General features: G+C 49.6%; 1 protein-coding gene across 4 annotated transcripts in view; it reads right to left on the bottom strand.

Annotated features, from left to right (window-relative positions):
• ARR3 (arrestin 3) overlaps positions 1–17,686 on the bottom strand; it is a 29,146-nt gene extending 11,460 nt beyond the window's left edge. The window contains exons 1-4 of one of the 4 annotated variants that reach the window (XM_019536243.1): positions 17,434–17,686; positions 16,725–16,831; positions 3,876–3,921; positions 1,264–1,294 (exon numbers count right to left, since the gene is read on the bottom strand). In XM_019536243.1, coding sequence (XP_019391788.1) covers positions 1,264–1,294; positions 3,876–3,892 — 48 coding nt within the window. In that variant the 5' untranslated portion in view covers positions 3,893–3,921; positions 16,725–16,831; positions 17,434–17,686. Of the gene's footprint in view, positions 1–1,263; positions 1,295–3,875; positions 3,922–7,329; positions 7,639–16,724; positions 16,857–17,433 lie in introns of those variants that run through there. The other 3 variants (XM_019536244.1, XM_019536242.1, XM_019536240.1) reach the window with 3 other exon arrangements.
• Between the last annotated feature and the right edge of the window lie 3,973 nt (positions 17,687–21,659).

Below are 21,659 nucleotides of genomic sequence, written 5' to 3'. Positions count from 1 at the left end.
CTTGGCTGGGATTACTGTTTGGAGCTCTGATTGATTATCCAATTTAGCAGAAGAGCTTTCATCATTTAAAGGGGGTCTCACTATAGCTGAAGAAAAGTTCTTTCCTGGAAAGGGAAGCACTACAGTAACACGGTGGCAGGGGCATTAGAAGGAGAATGAGAGGGAGTTCAAAGGGAGAGAAAATCTCAGTGATGATGGCTCGAAAATGATATTTAGAGGTTTGATTTTGGGAACTGATTTGTAGGTAAAGTAGATATGCATTAGAGCAAGATCCAGGGGAACAACAAGAGTTAATTGGTTTCTAAAAGTCTGTTTGTGACACAGCTTCTTTCAAAGCCCACCGTGTCTGAAGCCAACAGACACACAAGCTGGGAAATTGAAGACATGTACCACACTGTTTCATATCATGAATAGTATACCCAAACAGAGATATGGGACTCTGCAGCTTTGGTGCCATGTCACAGTGCCCAACTGCAGAGCCCTGTGGGATTACTGGTTTTGGTGAACAGACCAAATTAGGATGCCTGGCAAATAACCAAATTAAGATGCATGCGTGTGGTGGATTTGTGGGAAACAAAAGAATATGCTGACAGGACAGAATGTGGACAATATGATGACCACAGGGAGACCAATCAACAATGCCCAGAAATGAAGAGTCATGAAAGGAGAGAAAGACTACAAAAGGAGTGATTTCAGAACACCAAAGGGTCCCCGAGAGGGGAACCCAAGGCCGCCATGGACAGATGGCATACCACCAGCCCATCTCACCCACTCCACTGGGCGGGCGGGCCTCGGCATTCAACCTCCAGGGTGCTGACATCTGACATTCAAGAGAGAACCTCAGGGTGAAGCTTGCATACCGGCCAGACACCTTCTGTCTGTGATAGCGCTAGTACTGGTAGATATAGAATCAGGGAATAGGGGGTTATTCTGTTTGTCTTGCCTACATTATTCTTATTTGCTATCACTGTGTATCAATAAAATTTGCCTATTATCAAATGGAGAAGTCATAGTCAGTCTGAGGATTTGGGTCCCCCCAGAACAAGGTATCTGGTGCCAACACAGGGTGCTAAATCCAGTGCCAACACGTGGGGTGCAATATGAGTACATTCACCCACGTGGAGCCTTTGACATGTATGTGCCTACCAACCTTTTTTAGCAGCACCCAAATAAATTAGATACCATTTGGCCCAACACATGAAGTATCTTGGGATATAGACTTCCACAGCCCACCAGGAATTCCTACACCCAGCCTGGACTTACCTTTGCATTGGGGCTGGTTTTCTTAAAGACTCTGAGAAGGAAACAAACACAAATACATGAGAAAAGTGTGTGACAAATTTGAGTATTCCTGCAGCCTGGTTCCTTCCAAAGTGTGGACTTCAGAGAAAGGAATCAGAGGGAAGTCTGTTCACCCAGGAGGAAGGAGGGAGTTGGGGACTGAGGCTGGTTTTGGAGGCTGCATAACATCAACCTGAGGTGGAATAAGTCTGTACTTTCACAATCTCTAGGGGGACAGTTCCTAGCCTGCTCAGGCCCCAAACCTGCAAGCTCAGACCTTCCTGGTCTGTTCTTGCCTGGTGCAAATTCAAGAGCTGTGGGAAGGGAATATGATGTTTCCTGAGCTCTCAGTGTTGTGGGTTTCTCTGCCTACCACTTGAGCAGACTATTCCTGGTGTGGAGGAGTGGTAGGTGTGCTGTTGCCACAGGTCATATTTTAAGGGCAGGTGAGAAAAGCACTGAAGTGCCAGGTGAGATGTTAGTTAGAGAGCAGCTCCCTGAAGACAGGCAGACCAGCATGTGTATTTCCTTTCCCCAGAAAGCATGAACCACACAGCACTGCTCTGATCCCTCAGGTCAAGCTGCTGCACTTCCTCATCTCTGCCTATGTGTTGGCACTGGGAGCACAAAGCCCCCTGCATGATGGAGAGCTGCTACCACTGGTCAGATCTGGGCAGGAGCCGGGATGTTTGAGTAGGGAGGCGAGCGGCTTGTGTCGGGCTGGCAGTTCCTTTGATCCTATCTTATTGGCTTCTGGCCCAGATAGAGAAGGGTTAAAGTTACCATGACATCCTCACCAGCAGAGGCTGATGCTAGGATGATGAAGTGGCTTTCAGTGTCAATCCCATTACTGTAATCCTACCTTCCGGTGCTGTTCAGCACAAACATTAGGTAATGCCTTCCCACAGATGCAGGCTGAGCTCTGGGCTGGAGCATGGGAGCACTTGTGTAATACTGTGCTGTAGCTGACATTACTTGAACCTGGCAGAAACATGGTTAGGCCAAATGTGGTCAAGGTCCCTGTCACTCACAGCTAAATTCACACATGCATGAAGTTCCTGCCTATCCCTGACAGAAACACAGAAAGACATGTTCCAGTCCCATGTGAGAGAGAACCAAAGGCAGCCTGGTGGCATTGCAGCAGGACTGTCCCAGGAGGGAGCTGAGAACATGCTGTGACAGGCATGCACACACCAGTTGCCACTTGGCTGGATGGGATGATGGCATTTGGCCTTGACTTCTGGCAATCATCTTTCAATCACGTGCAGTGGCAGCTGTTCACGTGGGCCTCTCTCACTCTGGATCACAGCAGTTCAAGATCTTAATTTACCTTTTCTAAATTAACAGCAGATGGTTTCATTTCTCCACTTGCACAACAAAATCCAAGATCCTCTAAGATCTACTGGGGCACAAAGACTAGAAAGCTTAATAGCAAATATATCTGTATGTGCTTGTTTATGTTCAGCTGTATGCAGACCCAAAAAAGGAAGAGATAGGAATATGTATGCTGGCATATGTGCATGCACTTGGGAAGGAAGACTGAGTGAATGTCTGCAGAACACAGTGATCAGCAGGACAGGGCTTTACACACCTAACTATTGACTTCTGAGCATGGGCAGAAGCCTCCCAGTCTGAGCAGCTGGGTGCCCCACTGTTGTCTGACTTCTGTGGTGGTCCAGACAGAAGAAGCAGTAGCCCCTGAACTTTTCCTAAATCCCCAGAGGGAACCAATCCCTGCTCCCCTCAACTATTTTAATGTACATTAACCAGTCATTGGAAAGAACCAGAAATAGTCCTAAAAGTGTGACTGGATCTCAGGGCTGCCTTCTCCCAGCTGAGTGCCCTACCCATCAGAATCCAGAGCCAGACTCCCTCTTGCTTGCTCTCCTGGCCTGAAGGCCATTGCCTTCTTGGATGCAGAGCGGCACAGCTTCGACAGAAAAGTGGAGGGTGCTCTCCTGGGAAGTGGGAGATGTGGGTTTGAATCCCATCAGGGTGAGGGGGGATTAAAGTTTAAACCCAAGTGTTACAGGTACTGGCAAGTGTCCTGATCACTAAGTTATTATGTCAAAAGTAGACAGTGGGACCACAGCTGCACTCATTTAAGTACCTGCCTCACAAGAGGATTCTGGATCTTGCAGTGAAGGAATTGTCTAATGTGTGTAGCCCTGGGTCAGGTGCTTCAGCTCTGGAGAGGCTGAGAGTTCAGATGCAACCCTGTGCTTTGTGTTTCCTATTGGCAAGTTCTCACCAGCCCCCTGATAATGGTCCAGGCTTTCTGAATGTTCCTTCAAAGGCACAGGGAGCCAGGGTACCTTATCTTTTTCACTGAATCAACCTTTTGGGGCCAGGCAGATGACTTCTAGGCCTGCTGAAGTGTTAACTAAAAGTACCTAAGAAGCCAATCTGGATTCGCCAAAATCCTGCAGACTAAGTCCAAAGTGGTAAGATTTCATACCAAATGTCTTGGGCAAAATGGAGATTGCACCAAGCTGGAGTGAGAAAAAGCAGCAATATACACTCCGTCCCATCCACTCACTACGGGACGCAGGCTGCCTCCCCGTGTCACAGGAGAAGAAAAGAAATGCTCTTACTTGGATCTGTCTGCCATTTCAGATCAGTTGTCACACTTCAGGGATTCTGTAGAAGAAAACAGTAAGGTTAGAAACCTAGAGACTCCCAGTCATCAGAGTGAGGTCCAGTATTTGATCAAGATGTTATGATTAATCACAGTTTCACCACAGAGAATCTCAGGCTATCCCTGCATTGAGCCTCTTCTGTTTCTCAGAGCAGAGGATCAGGCTATGAGTGGGGTTTCTAGCTCAGGTTTGGTCTCAGTTCCCTTAGATCTGGAGATTTTCAGACCTGTAGAGGTTCATGCATCACTGATGTGAGACTGCAATTCTAGAACATATACATAACCCAAGATGGAAACTGACCAACCCCCAAACTCCTATTCACTGTGTTGGAAGGTTGTAAGTAAAATACAGAGGAAAAGTGAAAGTGATACAAGAAGCAGAGAAATTTTTACAAGAGAAAAAGAAGAACTGCCTACAAACTCCTGGTGACCACAGGGCTGGAAAAGCATGACAAAGAATTAAACTGTTTGAAGAGCTACAGTTGTATGCATGTCTCATTTGCAAGCAATCTGCTGTCAAGAGAATGTTTTAGGATGAAACTGCTGATACTGTACTGTCACCAGCCTTTGAAGCAAAAGTTGAAAGAGGGCAAGGCCAATGTGTATGGAAGTTAGTAATTCCAAACGACCTTACAAATAGGAGTCTTTAAGCAAAAACCAAAAATGGGCTTCAACAGATAGCCCCTTCCAGAGGCCCTGTTCTTTTCTGACAGCATACTAGTAACTCTCATTGGAGTCAACAGAAGGTACAGATGGTCTGCACCAGTAGAAATCAAACCTTGGCTTATTTCAGTCTGAAAAACCAAGGAATAAAGAATGCAGAATTAGGCCACTTCTGCAATTGTTCTCCTTAACCTCTCTGCAGCTGGTTTCCCAGGGGAATAATAAGCTTGCGCCTCTTTGTAAAATACTGTGAAATCTCTGAAAGAAAGGTGCTATTTAAGGCCTAAGTCACATTCATTGTATCTCTCTAACAGCACAGAAATAGAGCAGGTGAGATGCACTTTATCCTTGTGTTTATGGGAAATAATTTCTCCCAGACTTTGCTTTGAACTCTCTCATAATTAATCCCTTATCCTTCCACCACTCTCTCACCATCCATCCATCCATCCATCCCCACAGCTTAATTCTAGGGGCTATAGGAACCCAGTTCTGGCTCCTCCATCTTTACCAAGGAACAGTTTGACCGCAGATAAGCTCTCAGCATACACATCCTAAGTGATTATTAATCATGAGAGACAACTTCAGAAAAAAAACAGTACTGCAATTTAGGGCCCACAAGAAGCACATTCTGGCTTTGCCTAGATCAGCCAAAAATCTCCTGCTTGGGGCTGGGACAGTCCATGGTGATCTCTCAAGTACCTGCATGAGTTTTATCTGTTTAAACTCAGCGTGGAGAATTAAACTGTAAAGACCTCACTTGTAATCGGCTGATTTGCAGGGAGCTTAGACAAGAGGAGCTCAGCTTCTTAAACTTGCATAGCCCTGGTACTGTGATTTTAGTGGGGCTTACGCTAGTGGGATACGAGTCCAGGCAGAGTGGCTAAGCTGGGTGCATGTAGGCAGAGAGTCCTTTTATGCAACCATACTGAAACCAAAACAAAATAAACCAACATTGAAAGGGAGGGAAACCGCTTACCCCCTAGGGAGGCAGGTGCTTAATTTCAGCAACAGGCTGCACCTTGAAGGCCCTATGGAATAGCTCCTTGGTTTCGAAACACAGGCATCTGGGAAAAGAGGGCAGGTTTCTTGGACTACAAGGATGGTGGTAGGCATTAGGGCTGTGTGAAGCTTTGCCAGCTGTTTTGTTTCAATGCTGTTTTGACTCGTTTTGAGCTTGAAACAGCGAAATTGAAACAAAATGAAGGGCTTTAATACAGCCTTAAAACAAAATGAGGCTGGTCGAAATGTTTTGAAAGTTTTGAAATGTTTTGAATTTCGAAACATCCAGGCTGCGCTTTGTGGGGCTGGCAGAGCTGATCGGAGCGCAGCACCAGCTCTGCCCACCGCCTGCGGCCGGGCTATGGTCTGATCGGCTCTGCCAGCCCCACGGAGCCCAGCCAGTGGCGGGTGGCGGGCAGAGCCAGGGCTGCGTTCTGCCTCCCGCCATCGGGCTGAGTTCCACGGGGCTGGGACCCGCTGGGACCTGAGCCTGGTCAGGGGAGGCGAAGTGCGGCCCTGGCGCTTCTCTCCCGTTCCCTTCACTGGGCTCAGTTCCATGGGGCTGTGAGCCACTGGGAGTGATTTACCCTGGGCTCCACACGAGAGCCGACCCGAGAACGGTGCCGGGCCCGGGGCAAATCAGCTCATGTGGGAACCCACCGACACGTCAGGATCAGGGCAGGTGCAGGTCCCCACACAAACTGATTTTCCCCAGGCCCTGCACCAGAGCTGACCCGAGGAAGGTGCGGACCCTGGAGCAAATCAGCTCGTGCGGGGACCCGCCTCCGCCCCGATCCTAGGGCAGGGGCAGGGGCAGGGGCAGGGGCAGGGGCAGGTCCCCACATGAACTGGTTTGCTTCAGGCCTGCCTGCCGCTGGCCCCAGGTAGTAGCGCTAGCCTCCCGTGATCTGGGAGGCAGATCAGGGCCACACCCCTGGGAACAGTCTGGCACAGCCCGCACAGCCCTCCCGGGGGCACGGGCGAGCACTTATTCGCCTGCTGGATGACAGGAGGCTGATGCTGCCGGCTGGGGCCAGCGGCAGCACCAATCTTCCTGGCACTGACTGCGAAATTGCCTATAGGTGAAATGTCAAAACGGCATCAAAACAGCAAAAGAGTTTTGACAAAACGAAACAACGGTGCTTTTGAAACAAAATGAAACTCAAAACAAAACACTGTCCCAGTGTTGAAGCAGGAGGATGCTGTTTTGCACAGCCCTAGTAGGCTTGTCAGGAAGATGGAGACAAGGCACAGCTCTGACAGCCTGTTGGCAGAGAGAGTTAGAGGAAAAAATGAAGAAAGAAGCTTAGAGATGAAACGAGTGAAGTCTCTCCATTATTTCTCCCAACTCTGAGAGGAGGAGGGGTCCCCCCCAGAGTCTGATAATGCCTCATAGCTTGTTTAGGTTGGGAGTGTCCCCTACTCTAGCATATTGGCACTTGTGCTCTCTGGTTTCTCTGCCATCCAGCAGCCAGTGTCTATGAAGGACTTCAGAGGTTCAGGCTGGCAACTCCCCCTTTGCAGTCTGAGGGTATAACAGTGCAGCCCACCCACCTGGCACCTACTCATTATTAATAGTACTCTGTCTCAGTGCTTTATAAGACCCAAAACATCACCCCATCCTCATCTAGAGAGCTCACAAGCCAACCATTCAGTGCAAATGGCTTTCTCCCAGATGAGACAGAACTGGCCCCTCCATCTCCCAGTTTTTTCAAAGAAAATGATCTTCCAGCAGAGAGAGGTCTTACCTGTGAGGGGAGTGTTCAGATCTCACCTCTTCTGCTGGCCCTTCTCTTGTCAGGTTATTCTGAGGCTTCCTCTCTGTTCAGAGGCTTCTTATGCTTCCCTGCTAGCCCCTCCCCTAGTGCCTTGCCAATAGTGCTTTGCTGGGGATGTGAGATGTGTGTGTTCCCTGGGAAGTATTTTGAGGCTTGAATCCTATTAGTTTATTACCTGGAGGACTTGGTAAATAAGAGTGGACTATAAATAATGTGGGCTGGAGCCCTGAGAAAGCAGATTAAAGAGATTGAAAGAGTAGGTTTAAGGCCAGAGGTGATGGTAATTAGGATGGATACTTTGGTTTTGGACAGCTGAAGTTACAGCTGAAGCCGGCACAGGGCTTGGAGGCTGTTTCCACAATTCTTCAAAAATTATACTATGTCATTAGGAAACTCTGTTTCCAAAGCTAACACAATGAGGAGGACTGAGGAGCAATCTGAGGACAGGAGACGTTGTCAGAGCAAAACAAACATAACTTTTTGGCCTTTGTTTTTTCCTTACACCCTTCCTGTTCCCAAAGGTGAACCTAGTCTGAGGTGAGGTAGAGGTCTGCTGCTTCATTTCAAACACAGGAGCCCTGTGCAGGTGAAGAGGGGTCTAGTATAGACTTTTTTCAGGCAGTGGGTAGGGGTATGGGTGGGAGATCGGTGCACAGGCATGAGGATATGCAGTACAAACTGCGTAATGGGTTTTTAGTGTGCTTTTATCTGCCAAGTGAACCACAGGGCCCACTTGGCAGAGCATTGGAGCTGGAATTATGTGTGTGTGTGTGCGTGCACGCACATATATACATATATATTTTGCAGAAAAAAACAGAGAGAGAGGAACAACAAAAGCTTTTGCCCCAGGAGAGAGAGGATGACACAATTCCCTGAAATTCTCCATGAGAGTTCACAGTTGCTCAGAAGCTGAGTCTCTACCTGGGGACATTGCTGTGGCAGGAGGAATCAGTGCTGCTGGCCTTCCAGTGACCTTTGGAGAAGCCATACAGGGCTCTGGGCCAGAGGGGATGCTGTAATATGGGTAATTACATTCCCTTGCACCAAGCCAAGAATCTTCAGCACACAAGGGGCAGCGGGGGAGGACTGGGGGGTGCTAGTAAGGGAAGGATGTCAGAACAAACAGGCCTCAACAAACTAACCTGATTTGTCCAACTCACTACACAATGGCAACTGCTGAACCATTTATGATCTAATTCTGACCCTTGCTGCAGCCCCTCCATGCCACTTTCACAGTGTGAAGGGGTCAGAAGGGGCCCCAGACAAAAGAATGCAGCAGTATGTAGAATTTTCCTGCCAACATTAGGCTGGTGAAACAGCCCTGTCCCACCTTCCTATATTGCTACCAACCTAGAGTCATTCTGAGGTTAGAAAGAGATGGTGCTGGATCACATTGAACTTTGGCTAATATGGGTCACAGAGCAGACCATAAGCAACAGAGAAAGGCTGCTTTAACTCAGAGCAGCCTCAGAAGTCGTTCAAGTTACTGGGGGGGGGGGGGGGAAGAACAGTAGATCCCAACAGGCCCAGCGAAGAAAAGCCACATGTTCCCTCTCCTTGGCAGAAGGGTGCAGAACAGAACCTTGTTGGTAGTCTCAGAATTGGAAAAGCTGTCTCACCCCAGCTCACCTCCACAAGAAATAATAAAGGGAAATAATCCAGTGGGATTTAAAAGGGGCTCAAGTATGGATTTGGATGATTAGTTTGTATAACCACCTAGAAGATGTAGTAGAGATGGACAGCGAGATTAGAATGGCTAAGCTCTGCATGGACATAAGTAGCAGTCTGTGAGGGGAGCTGGCAGTGGGGTGATGGAATAATTATTTCTGTCCTGGGATGAAGTGTTGTTCAACTGACTCCATGCATTATGGACTGTCTCACCTTCTTCTGAAACAGCAGGCACTGTGGGTTACTGAAATGGGGGACAGCAAACAAACTGGGCCATTCATCCCTGCTGACATAGTGGGAAGTGGAGCATCAGAGTGGCTGAGCCAATGATCCCTGCCATACGGCAGTGGCAGCACACTCCCAGAAGAATGGGGCTCACTTGTCCCTGGTGGTTTTGTAACAGCCTGTGACTGTTCTAAGTAGCACATTATTAATTAGTGGTTTTCTGCTGCAAATGGAAAACTTTTCAATGTGTAACAGTGGATTTGCTTCATGAGAGGCCCTAGATACAAAGTAGCACCCCCTGCAGTCTTCCTTCATTTGGTCCTAACTGACTAGCAGGAGTTTTGCCAGACTATATCAGCAGAGTTCAGTAGGTGCCATCATGGGTCTATGCACCTCAAAGGAGAGAGGGAAGGGGGGATGGAGGGAGCCCTTGTTTCAAGGTGAAGATGTGAATGAAACCAAGTTTCCAAACAGAAGTGCATGAGGAGTCACTTTCCTGGCAGGAAGCTGCTTGGGATGGCTGACTAGTCCTGCCTGGCTCCTCAATATTTCATTGTCCCCTTCTCTTCACAACAGGATGAGCTCTTGCAAAGAGGAAGAAGACTAGCCTGCCCAGAAAGATAGTGGGAGCTGGAACTCCCTGAGAATGTTGGCTGGTCAGGGCTAGGGACCAGGCACAGCTGGTGAACTCAGATGGGAGGGGAGGTGGATTGTCCCACAGGAGTGGTGGGAAGGGGTTTGCAGCAGCTGGCAGTTAGGGTTGGGGCGTCTCTGCTACTGGCCAGAGTGCCGGGCTGGCTGCAAACCTCCCCCCACCCACCCCTAACTCCTGGTTGGCTGCAAACCCCCACTCCCGTGGGAAGCTCCACTGCCTCACTAGCCATGCCTGCTAGGGACAGACATTGAAAAAGCCTGAGCCTGAATTGATTCAATCTTTGCAGGTTAGTCTAACCTGTCTAGGCTGAACCAGTTTGTAATTGAACAGACATTCCCTCTGGACTGAAGAAATGCCAGCACATGCCTGCAATGGCTCAGGCTAGAAGCTGGGGGGACACTAGAGCAATCCTCCCTTCCCTTCTACAGAGCTGAGCTGGGGGGGGTGTGGCCAGGCCCCACAGGATGCTTTGATTAGGGTGGGGTTCCCCCACCCTTGAGCAGCCCAGCAGGGAGTTGATAATATGGTGTTTATCACTTCTAATTCAGTGTTTATCAGCCCATTAGGAAAACAACAGCCTCTCTCATTAGTTCAATCTCTTCTTAAACAACTTTTCCAAGGAAGGACGAGACAGACGTTACCAGCTACCTACTGATTAACTCCAAAGAGCCCTAAACCAACACTGACCTGTCTCCCACAGCACAGATTATAGCCAGCACATGGTATGCTAGCTAATGCTGAGAGGTGTCTGTGTAAGGCAGAGGGGGTAATCCCTGCTTGAGCAAGGAGTGGTGGGGGAGGAACAGGAGGAAGCCAGGCAGACCCTGCTGTGCCTGCAGTCTCTCCTGGAGCTGCAGCCAGGGAGCAGAGGGGTAGGGGCTGAAGTAGAGAGCAGAGCCCCTCTTAACAAAGCATCTGGGATGCTGGAGGACTCTGATTTAACTTAAACCAGGAAGGGGTCTGGGACAGACATTGCATAAGCCAGTTTGAGCCAAATCAGCTAAGTCTGATACTACATTCAACCAGGTTTATCTCAAACTTGTTTCAGCCATTTTCAAACTGGTTTATGTGCACTGAATGTTTGTTCTGTTACAGGTTTAAACCAATTTCTGATCACTTAAACCAGTTTATGTATAATGTCTGTTCCTAGCCCAGGTATGAAAATGGGGCCAGTTCAGCACTTAGTATATCCATGGTCTGCATCCCCTTGAGTCACTTGTGAGGGACGGAAGTTTCTGCCTTAGCAACCTGCTGAAAGGCAACATCCTTTGACCTAAGACACTTCTCAAAACTCCAGAGCCAAGAGGGAGCTGACTGGCATGCCATTGTGTGCCCCTGGAAGTGATTAACAACTGCATGTAACCTGATTGGCCAGTCACTGAGAAGGGAGCACCAGCCTTGGGGAGCTGGTACTATATGATTAGGAAGTTATTAGTGCTAAATTTCAGGTAGTACCTAGCAGCACCTCCTCTCTGGTTGTCACCCAGTGCTGTCTCAGGACAAGCACAGCCAACCTGAGTGGCATGGCCTGTGCCTGAAGAGCAGGAGGGCCAGTGGTATGGAAAAAACATGAGAGGAGGGAAGGTCAAATTTCTTTGGCCTCCAGGCAAGCATAATATCAAAGTCAGATAAGCTGCAGAGCTGCTGGTCATTATTGAAACCCACAGAACAGCAATGCAACAAAGCCCCCCTTCCTACTCCAGAAATAAAACCCTTTGTGGGACAAGCTTTGTTTTCAGGGAACATTTGAAGTGATTTCTATTATTTTGCAATATAAAGCAACATTTCTGATGCCTCTAAATGCAGGGAATGGGCCAAAGTCTCCTCTCTCACCAAGGCAGCTCTTTTGACTTCATTGGGATTGTACCAGACAGCAAAATGGGTGACTGCAGTTGGTGCGGAGTGGACACCCTGAGCATAAACAGAGTTGGTGCTTTCCATTGTGCCAAGTATTCCAGTTACAAGAAGGATAGTCTCAGGATCTATAGTCAGAACCCATCCAGGTTCATCCAGTATGGGACAGTTTAACACTGATAAAACACAAGTGCAAGCTAAACTTCCATGGGGTAAGTATAAATCCTGCAAGTTCTACCTACTAAGATGGTTTAAACTTTCCATTTATCTGATAAGATAATAAATCTGTGAATAGCTGGCAAGTCTGCATGCAACAAAGAACATCTGCACCTTACTACTATGAAACGCCAGTGCTGCTATTGGGAGAGACCACAATATAGCCATTAACTACAGTAACAGCGGTGTGGGATTCCAGTGTCAGATATTCAAGGTTGGAAGCCTAATGCTCAATATGTCTCAGAGTTGTGTGTAGCATACACTATGTGTTACACTGCACACATCTAAGCCAGAGTTGGTGATCACTGTATTTCCCCACAGACTGAAGAATGGCAACTGTGAGATTTAATGCCAAAGCTGTAGGCCCAGCCCTCGATCATTTCAAGTTGCAGGTATTTTCTGTGAGGGGTCTAATGACAGTGGGGCAGATTTTCAATACATAGCTTGTATTTGTGCTTGTGCAGTTCACAAGTCAACCACAAGCTAACCACTTGGACTGAGGCCTTTTGGTCATACTGGCATTGGCAGGTACAAGGCACAAGGGCTGCGCTCAGGAACAAGCCAAGACACAGCTTGCTTTCCAAGACCTTTGAAATCTCTTGCTTTAAATTAACTTTTGCTCCCAAGTCCCTGACATCCTGTTCAAGTAGCCCTGATTCCAGTAGCCTGGTGCTGCTATTCTACCGTGATACCGTGCTCCAGTAGCGCCATGGGGCTCTAGTGCTAACAGCAGATTTCTAAGTCTCACTCCATCTGACTGTTTGCATTTAATGTTATTGTTCTGCCATTTTTGCCCCGTGTAACCCACGGTTGATGCGGTCAGAATAGGCACTTTTACACATGCTCCGGGGGTGCAGGGGGCAGGGGGAGAATGTAATTAGAGTGGCTCCAAGATCTGCTCTAATTAAAGTTCTTCAGTGTCTTGTGTATTAGCGCCTCTGTGCTTCAAAATGGCAGTGAGGGCACTTGAACTAAAATTTGTTCAATGAGCTTTAAATAAAGTGCCTCTGCTGCCATTTTGAAGCGTGAAGATACTGATACATGACACACGGAGGCTGTCTGGAGCACAGTAATTACCATGCCCCAGCAGACTGGATTAATTGAGTCTGCTCTGGAGCTGCCTCAGAGCACATCTACAGGCACCCAATGTAGCTGACTCCCCAAGGGCAGCAGATCAGGAATGGAGCCCAGTGTTGCACAAATGGAAAACTAAGCTGCCAACAGCTCTGCTTCCATTTCATTCAGTACTTCTGCTGCAGCATTAGAGATGCCTTTGAATGAAGATGCAAGGGTCAGCTGACCATAGCCAGCAGATGCATGGTTAGACCTCTCTGTGCTCCTGGATGCTTCTGTGACCCCTCCATGCCTATGTCCCAGAGCTCTCAATAACCTCTCTGCACTTGTGAGGCTCATCTTCAGCCTTAGCTGCCTGCGTATTCTTTGCTCCATCCAAACCTGACCCATCTATGACCCTCAGGACTCTAATGGCTGAAAAGAAGCATCTTTGTAGGGTTATCATCAGCTGAGAGGATTTTAGCTGTCAGGACATGTTGCCCATTGCTGGGGATTGTGATCTCTTTAACTACACACAGATGAGCTGCTTAGCCCGTAGATTAGCCAAGGCTATTTCTGCCAAGGTCAAGAAGACATCTGAACTGTGATCTTTCTATGGGCTCATTGAGAGCAGAGTGCACTTGACTCCAAGACCTGTTCTATAGGGATGTAAGGGGCAGTTACCTTGGGGTGGGAAGGTCTGGGTGGTACTTACAAGCAGGTGTGAAGGAAGGAAGTGCATAACACTTAGCATGTGACAGGCTTACTTTAGGTTTTGGTCTAAGATTCAGGCCTGCAGCTGTTCCTTAGGCTCTGAGGTTGGACCATAAAAATCTGAAATTTGTGCAGCATGTTTGACATGAATACCCCATAAAGCCACAGTGAAGAGATCAGATGGGAGTATTGTCCAGCCAGGGAAGGTAGCTCACAGTTCCGTTCGTTTCCTAGTGCCTGGATTCAGCAGAGAGGATCTTATTTTCCAGATAAAAACAAGATAAATGTGTCTTTTTCAACTCACAGGCTGGGTGGAGGGACAGAGGACCTGAAAGGAACCCCACTGGGCCAGTCTCAGGTGCAGGAGGATGTCTTCTCTGGTATCTGCAAGCCTGTGCATCAGTGCAGAGGGGACACATGCCTCAGATTGGCCATCCTGAATTCTCACTGCTGCTCCTGGAGATGTCTTTCCATCAGACCTCCAAGGGCTTGTCTAAGTTAAACAAGCCTAAAAAATACTTCTGTTTGGTCACTCATTTATGTGAAGGTGTGAAAGGCCCCCTCTCTTCAAACCTGCTCACCTGACATTTCTCTAGCTCGGTGTTTCTCAACCCATGGGTCGCAACACATAACTGGGCTGCAAAAATATATGAAAGGGGTGGAGGGACATAGGTGACGTGTCAGGGAGGCATGGGGAAGCACACGTCCCTCCAGATTTGTGAAACCGCAGTGGACACGGGGCTGCAGCCTGGCTGGACCAGCATGGGCAGGAGCCACCTCTGCAGTCCAGCAGGCAGAACCAGAGCAGGAGGACAGAGTGGGGTGGCGAGACTCATTGGTACCACCACTACTCATACCTCTGCACTGGCTGTGCTGCCAGCAACACAAGAAGTAACCAGGGTGGGCGGCACACTGCCGTCATCTCCTCCCATTGCCAGCCACTCACTTTCTACCCCACTGCCACAGCCCAGCCACCACTGCCACTCTCCTCAGGCTGCGGGTCTACCCCGGAGGGGATGTGGGGTGGCAGGCAATGTGGGAAGCGTGAGGGGAGCAGCAGTGGGGGCAGTGACAGGGCTATGGTGGTGGGACTGAACCACAGCCCAGCAGGTGAGCGGCTGGCAGCAGGAGGAGGTGAGAGCTGCATGGCCCCACCCCTCCCATTACTCCTTGCACTGCTAGTGGCACAGCTAGCACAGGGGTCCCAGTGGTGGTGGCAGCAGTGAGTCTTGCCACCCGATTCTGCCTTCCTGCACTGGGTCCTGCCTGCTGGGCTGTGGAGATGGCTTCTGCCCATGCCAGTCTGGCTGGGCTGCAGACTCATGCCCACTGAGGGAACACAAATATGAGGGGCCTCATGCCCAACACCCACCACCACCCCTTGCCCCACACACTGGGGGGCTGGGGCCTTGGGGCAGGAAGCAGTGGGTCAAGAGTGAGGGGTGTCAGTGGGGCTGTGGGTTGGGAGTGAGGGACACTGGCAGAGCCAGGGGGCTGTTTTCTACTTAAACTATTTACTGGGTTGGGACTGGCCATCAGTGTTTATGAATGGGTCCTGGTACAAAAAAGGTTGAGACCCATTGCTCTAGCTGTAACCCAGCATTTCTCTAATTAGTATTTGCTATTATTTTCATTGTCATTATTACTCATTTCTACTATGGTACCATCTGAAAGCCTCACACAGGCTAGGAGGCCAGTTGTGCCTGGTGCTACACAAACAATGTAAGAGAATGTATGCTCCAAGGGTCTCATCATAGGTGGCAAAAGCTCAGTCTAGGAACTGAGATTAAATGGTCTCCATGAGAATAAGCAACTTCAAGGCACCACTAGGAGTGGAGAGACATGCAGGGGTGCTCAGTCCACAGAGAGCTTCCCCCTTTGTTTTTTAGCAAGCTGCACAGGAAACACGCAACCTCTCCTGTCCCTGCCCCCAAATCCAAGCTCACTTCAGAGATGGAAACTAAGCCGAGACTGAAACTAGAATCTCAAATCTGAGCCCCCAGAATCTCATGTCTCCCTGCAGTCGGGTTCAGATGCAGCCAAAGTCCCACGAGAACAACCTTTCTGTGCCAGTGAATCTGACCTTGGACCTGGCTGTATCCTTTTGCCTTGGTCAGCACTGGACGCAGCTATGCATCCCTCCTGCTGGCCCCCTTCAGTGACAGAGCAGAAGTAGGTAAACCAGGATTTCTAACATCTGCACTTGAATGAGAGTGGGGACAGGCAACTGGGAGTGCATCAGGGTCTGCCCAGCTGGGTGCAGGGAGATGGCCCTGGCAGCCCTGCCAAAGAGACAGAGCCTGGTTTAGTTCCTGTTTCGACTCCAGGCATGAGTCTGGTGACACCTGCTGGTAGCCAGGAGCCATGGCATGTCTCAGGTCTTTCCCACCCTTGCTCTTGGGCAATCTGTAGGACTTGCTTGCAAGATGGTATTTCTCCTCTTCCTAGACAGCCCGGAGTCTTTCCATTTACCTAGGAGGTAGGAGCTCCAGTTTCCAGATCTGTCCCTGCCAAGAACTGCCTGAGGTTTGGGAGAAGAATCAGAAAAACCCTAGATCCCATCTAATCCACAGCCCTAAACCCTCCCATGTACATCTAGTTTGTTATTACTGGGGACTGACTCCTGCATGAACTCCTCCCAGCGGGGAAGGGGCTAGTTCATGCCTCAGAGCTCCTGTTGCTGACTGGGTTTACTCTCAGAGCTTTTCTTTGCCACCATAGATGCTAGGGATCTTTTTCACCTAAGACCAAAGACTGAGATTCTGGCGCCCACATGGCAACCAGGAAATCTGCCTTCTTGCTGCCTACCAGCTCGGTCCCCACTTTGAAGGCTGAGCTCTCCTCAGTGCACTTTCCTTGTAGATGCCCATAATGCTCAAACTGTTAAGAAGCCCTAAGCAGCTTGTCCCTTGACTGGCAAATTTTGGCTATTTCTGCTGCTAGCTGCTTGTCTAACATTGAGCAGCTTGTACCAGCTTACCTGCATTGCATCACAAGAGGAATTACTGGTAGTATCAACTATTAGGTGTCTCTCCGTAATTAATGTGTAGAAAGGGACAGAGACCCAGGACACTGCACACCTGGGACCTGAAAACAAAGCAGACAACACAGGGGCTGCGGAGCCTCCCATCAGCCCAGCTCCTGGGGCCCCTCCATTAATGCAGGAGAGCTCCTGTGACACAAATCAAAATGCACAGGAAACAGAATTGATGCTGATGCCCTGGTAAGGGGCTTTTATTGCTTCTGAACCTGCATTTTCCAGTGAGTGACTATAGAATCCCAATTTGCCTTTTGGCAAAAAGGAGATTGCACAGTGACTAACTAGGCCAGCAAAACTGCCTGGCACAGCCTTTGACCCAGAAGAAGCCTTGCGGTAAGGAGGCAATAATGTTAGGGATATAGGGGCCCAGCCAGAGATCCTGCTTCTCCAGCTCTCATGGGTTGTTGCAAAGTTTCTCGGGGACCACTGCAGGCTAGGTCTGGTCTCTGGAGGTTGAACCTGTAGCCAACAGACCAAGATCTAGAAGCTGCATTGACTGGTTTACCAGCCACTGTCCAGATTGAGGGCTTCAGTCCCCAGCCTCCTTCATTCCTGCAGTTTCCGTGGTCCTGTAAGAGAGCTCCCCACCTAATGTCTTCTTGCCTTCAACCCAAAATTACCCATGTAAAAGCTTAATACAAACTCTTACCCCTTGTTCACCCCTAAGAGCTTCTGCCTTTCTCAGTACAGAATAGCAAACAGCTGAGTGCTCTCCAAGCCATGGTGTCTGCGATTTCCTCAGTCCTGGTAAAACAAGGAAGGTGCAGATACAGTCATCCCACGCTGGAAGCACAGGGCAATTCTGCAGTGAAAGGGTTAGTAATGGCATATGATAGAAACCTCAGATGCAGAGCTCACCCCATGTCACTGGCTGGGGATGAAAGCAGGCAGTGACTTACTGAGGGCAGAGCAAGGCCACGGGCAGTAGCTAACATCCTGGTCCTGGGACAGAGTCACCACTCCCTGGCTGTAGCCTAGACCCCTCCTCTAGCAGGGCCTAGGCTGTCATCCATCATCCTCTCTTTGCCCTTTTCCTCCCACAGTCTCCCCAACAACAGATGGCAGCTGCTGCTCATCTGTAATTAATTGAACACTGCAGCTGGTACTCAACCTAACACAACCCTAATTAGCTGCAATCCCAGGAGCCTGTGACCACAGTACAATACCTCCCTACCACCACACACAATTACTGACTCCCTCTGACAGCATATTTATAGCAGTGGTGATTTAAGTTTCTGGTTTGCATAAATTCCTGCCATTTATTTCTGGTAGAATTCGCTACTCTGTCCTGTCTGACAAAAGATGAGCCCTATCCATCCTTCCCCTCAAACTCCTGGCTTTTGCTCACATCTCCATCCTTCCCCTTGAGGATAGGGATGTGGTGCCATCACAAGCACCATGGAAACCAATGCCAAAGCTGCTCTGGAGCTAGACACCCTGAGAAGTTGTTTCCCCCAGTTGGTTAGTCAGCCAACTGCAAGGCACGGTCTTCCCTGACCCTTGTCCCAAAACCAGAAAATTGCAGCCTGGAAGTTAGCCTGCTGACTATCTTGCCCTCTGGATACTTAGGAGTACTGTTAGCCCAACCCATTTTAGTCTCTAATGCTGTTTCTGTGGCTTTTGCACCAGACAGAAGTTGCTGGCTTTTTCCATTCCTTCCCTTGAAGTTCCTGTTTGTTTAAGATGTAGCTGTTCTCTATCCCCATTTCCCATGAAAACTGCCTGCTGGACAGACATGACTTGGCTAAGAGATGGACACCTCAAGAGCTACATGCTATTCTTGGGGTGGCTAAACAGGAATCTCCAGCTGCCTGGGGCTGAGCAGAGTAAGATCTTGCCATAGTTTTGTTCTAGTCAGACCTACATTTCCTGTTAAACCCCTGCTCAGCACAAGAGCAACTCCGAGGGTTGGATTTTTTGTTGAAATGTTTTTCATTGGAAAAAAGCTGATATGTTGAAACCAGAGTTGTGTGGGAGGCTATGCTGGGTTTGGTAGAAGTGACATCAAGATGCAGCCCCATGGAGATGCAAACTGAGAGCACAAGCACCACCATCCCCCCAGCCCACCTCATGGCCTGGGGGCTATGACACCTCCTGGCTACATGGGTGATAGGTCTAAGTTTTCCAAACCTCAAGAATATTCTCACCAAGCTGTTGTGATCCCAGGCACAGGCCTTGTCCCCTAGTGGCTATGGTCAGGTCACACACCTGGAGAGGAGGGCAAAGGACTCTTGGCTGGAGTAATCAAGCTAAGAGTCCAAAAAACAGAGTCAAGCACCTCTTGAAGACTAGAAACCAAAGTCACAGACAGCTACAAATCTGTAAAAAAACAAGCAGGCAGTGGTCTTCGATCTTGAAGCTTAGCTGTAGGCAATGGAGCAATGGGGCCCAGCTGGGTCCAGTCAGAATCAGGCTGCTCCTGGCAAGCCTTCAGGTGGCAGGTGACTCACCCCTACAGTGGGGCCTTTGTTGACACCCAGTGGCAGCAATAGTTACTTTTCCTAATATGCATAAGGCACAAAGGCTACTAAAACGGTTCCTGGACCACGTGCTCCAGTCTTTCAGTGATTTCACTCATGCCTCTTCTGTATTTGCTCCCTGTGAAGTCAGCAAGTGAGTGCTGGCCGGGATATACACAGACATGCACGTCTGAGTCACAGGAATGAGTTCATGCCAGAAATGCTCTTGCACTCATCCAGCGAAGGATCTGAAATAAAGCCATGTCCTTTCCCTGACCTATCACAGCTCAACAAGATACTGAGATAGTGAAGGTGTCTGCATGCTCCCCATGTTTTGCCTCACGGGGAAGCCCTGGGACCCCAAATCCCTTGGGCTGCAGGCTTGCTGGCTCCCTTGGGTCATGTTCCCCTGCCTTCAGGGGCTGGGGCAGGAAGTGGAAGATGGAGGAAATCCCAGCAGTAGTAACAGAAGCAACAGGGGAGCCTGGAATGCGTATACACGTCTAAGTCAACTTATGTTAAGCCACATCAGCGTGTACACACGTATAGCTCCTTGACATGGTGGCAATCATTTTGTGAGCCCTCCCTTGCAGTGGCCCGTGGCCAGTGTTAAGGTAAGTCAACTTAGCATACACATGTACCTGAAGTCAACTTTGAGTCAACTTAACGCACCTTAAGATAATACACCTCAGAGGTAAATTATCAACTCTGCTCCATATATGTGTGCATGCTCTGGCAGTTAAATTGCCTTTAAAAAGTTAAGTCAAGTTAACTGTCAAAAAGTTGGTATGTGTATATGCACTCCTGGAGTCCATGAGTTTACTCCTTGTGGCTGGATGTGGTCCATGGGGCATTGGTTGGACAGTCCTGAGCAAACAGCAGCATCTTTCAGATATTATAAAAGCCTTAGTCTGTCTGAATGTCTGTCTGTCCATAGCACTTTATTCACACTCTGATTGACTGACAAGCAGCCAATCAGAGTTTGAACAAGGGTTTGAACAGGAGCTGGCGTGCAGTGGAGCATTACCATGATGGTGGGGGTGCAGGGGGGGCAAGGCCTCACCCTGCTCCCTGGAGGCAGGAGGCAACCGAGTGGATGGAACAGGGGGGCAAGGTCAGCAGTGCTAGCCTCACCCCCCCGCCCTGCTCCTTGCAGGGAACAGGGTTGGGATGCCACTGGAGGGGCGAGGCCACCAGCGCTGGCCTCGGTCTGCTCTTCCCCCTTCCGTTGTCACCACCTGCAGGGCCCAACGCAACGGTGGTGGGAGGAATAGTGGGCGCGCTGTGGCGGTGGCAGCAGGGGCAGGGGAAGAGTGGGCCCGGCCCAACATGGCAGCAGCTGGGGGAGGGGAGGAGTGGACCTCCTCCTCCATATCACCCTCTCTCCCGCGTCACCCCCAAGCCTTCTCCTCCTGTTTTCCCACCACCGTTGGGGCGGCTGCAGCCTGCTGCTCCCCCTGCCGTGACAGTCTGGCTTCTCCCCATCCTCGGGCCCAGTCCCCCCCTGCATTGGGCCCAGCCGGCTCCTCCCCTCCCCCCACTGCTGGGCGGTGAGGGGAAGGCAGGGATGGGCCTGGACCCCAAGCAGTAGGAGGGAAGGGGGGAGCAGGCCTGGATGCAGGGGGGGACACGGGGCTCCATCCTGGCCCCCCCATCATTCTTGATGGCAATTGGCTAGTTGTCTAATAAAGTTAGGGTCCTCCCCACCAAAGGTAAGCCCCAGCCCTGGTCTTGTTTTTTTCTGAAGCACAGGAACATGGCTCCCCTACTTCTATTTCATGGGTCATCTCCTGAGCTGGAATTGATAGAGCTGCACCAAAGCTGGATAATTAGCTCTGTATCTCAGCACCAAGCAAACCCAGCTATTTTAGTACCATGAAGATGCAGTGCCAGGTGAACACAGATATGTTGCTAACTAGTGCAGATGCAGTACCAGATGAACATGGATATGCTGCTTCTAACCTGAGATGTAACTGTGGGGTGCCTCTGGGGAAAAGAAAAGGATCATATTCATGCACTGTGCTGAAATGAATTAGCTCTGCCTCCCAGCGCAGCTAATTTGCCCACCTGCACCCTGCACAAGGGTCACTACAGTAGCCTGAACCAGAACGGAGGCAAAGCACTGCTGGTTCTGGGGGGCTATGCTGCACCCAGGACTCTGCCCCAGGTTTTACTCCCTGAACGGTGGGCACGTTCTGTAGGCACTGTCAGGGGTTTAGCATGGGACAAGAGAGAGGGGGAAGATTGAGGAGAAAGGAGATGAAGCGTCGCAAAGTGAAGGCTGGCTGTTGGGAAACACTTCCTGGCAGCAAAACTTATCAGGCTGTGGAATCATCTCCCCAGGGGAAGGGCTGGAGCCGTGAGGCCTTTGGAGCTATGCTGGAGAAAATATTAGGCAATGCACAATAGGAACCAA

Source organism: Crocodylus porosus, unplaced genomic scaffold (genome assembly GCF_001723895.1).
Source record: "Crocodylus porosus isolate Cpor-Errol unplaced genomic scaffold, CroPor_comp1, whole genome shotgun sequence".
NCBI lineage: Eukaryota > Metazoa > Chordata > Crocodylia > Crocodylidae > Crocodylus > Crocodylus porosus.
This window is presented reverse-complemented; position numbering and strand designations above follow the sequence as displayed.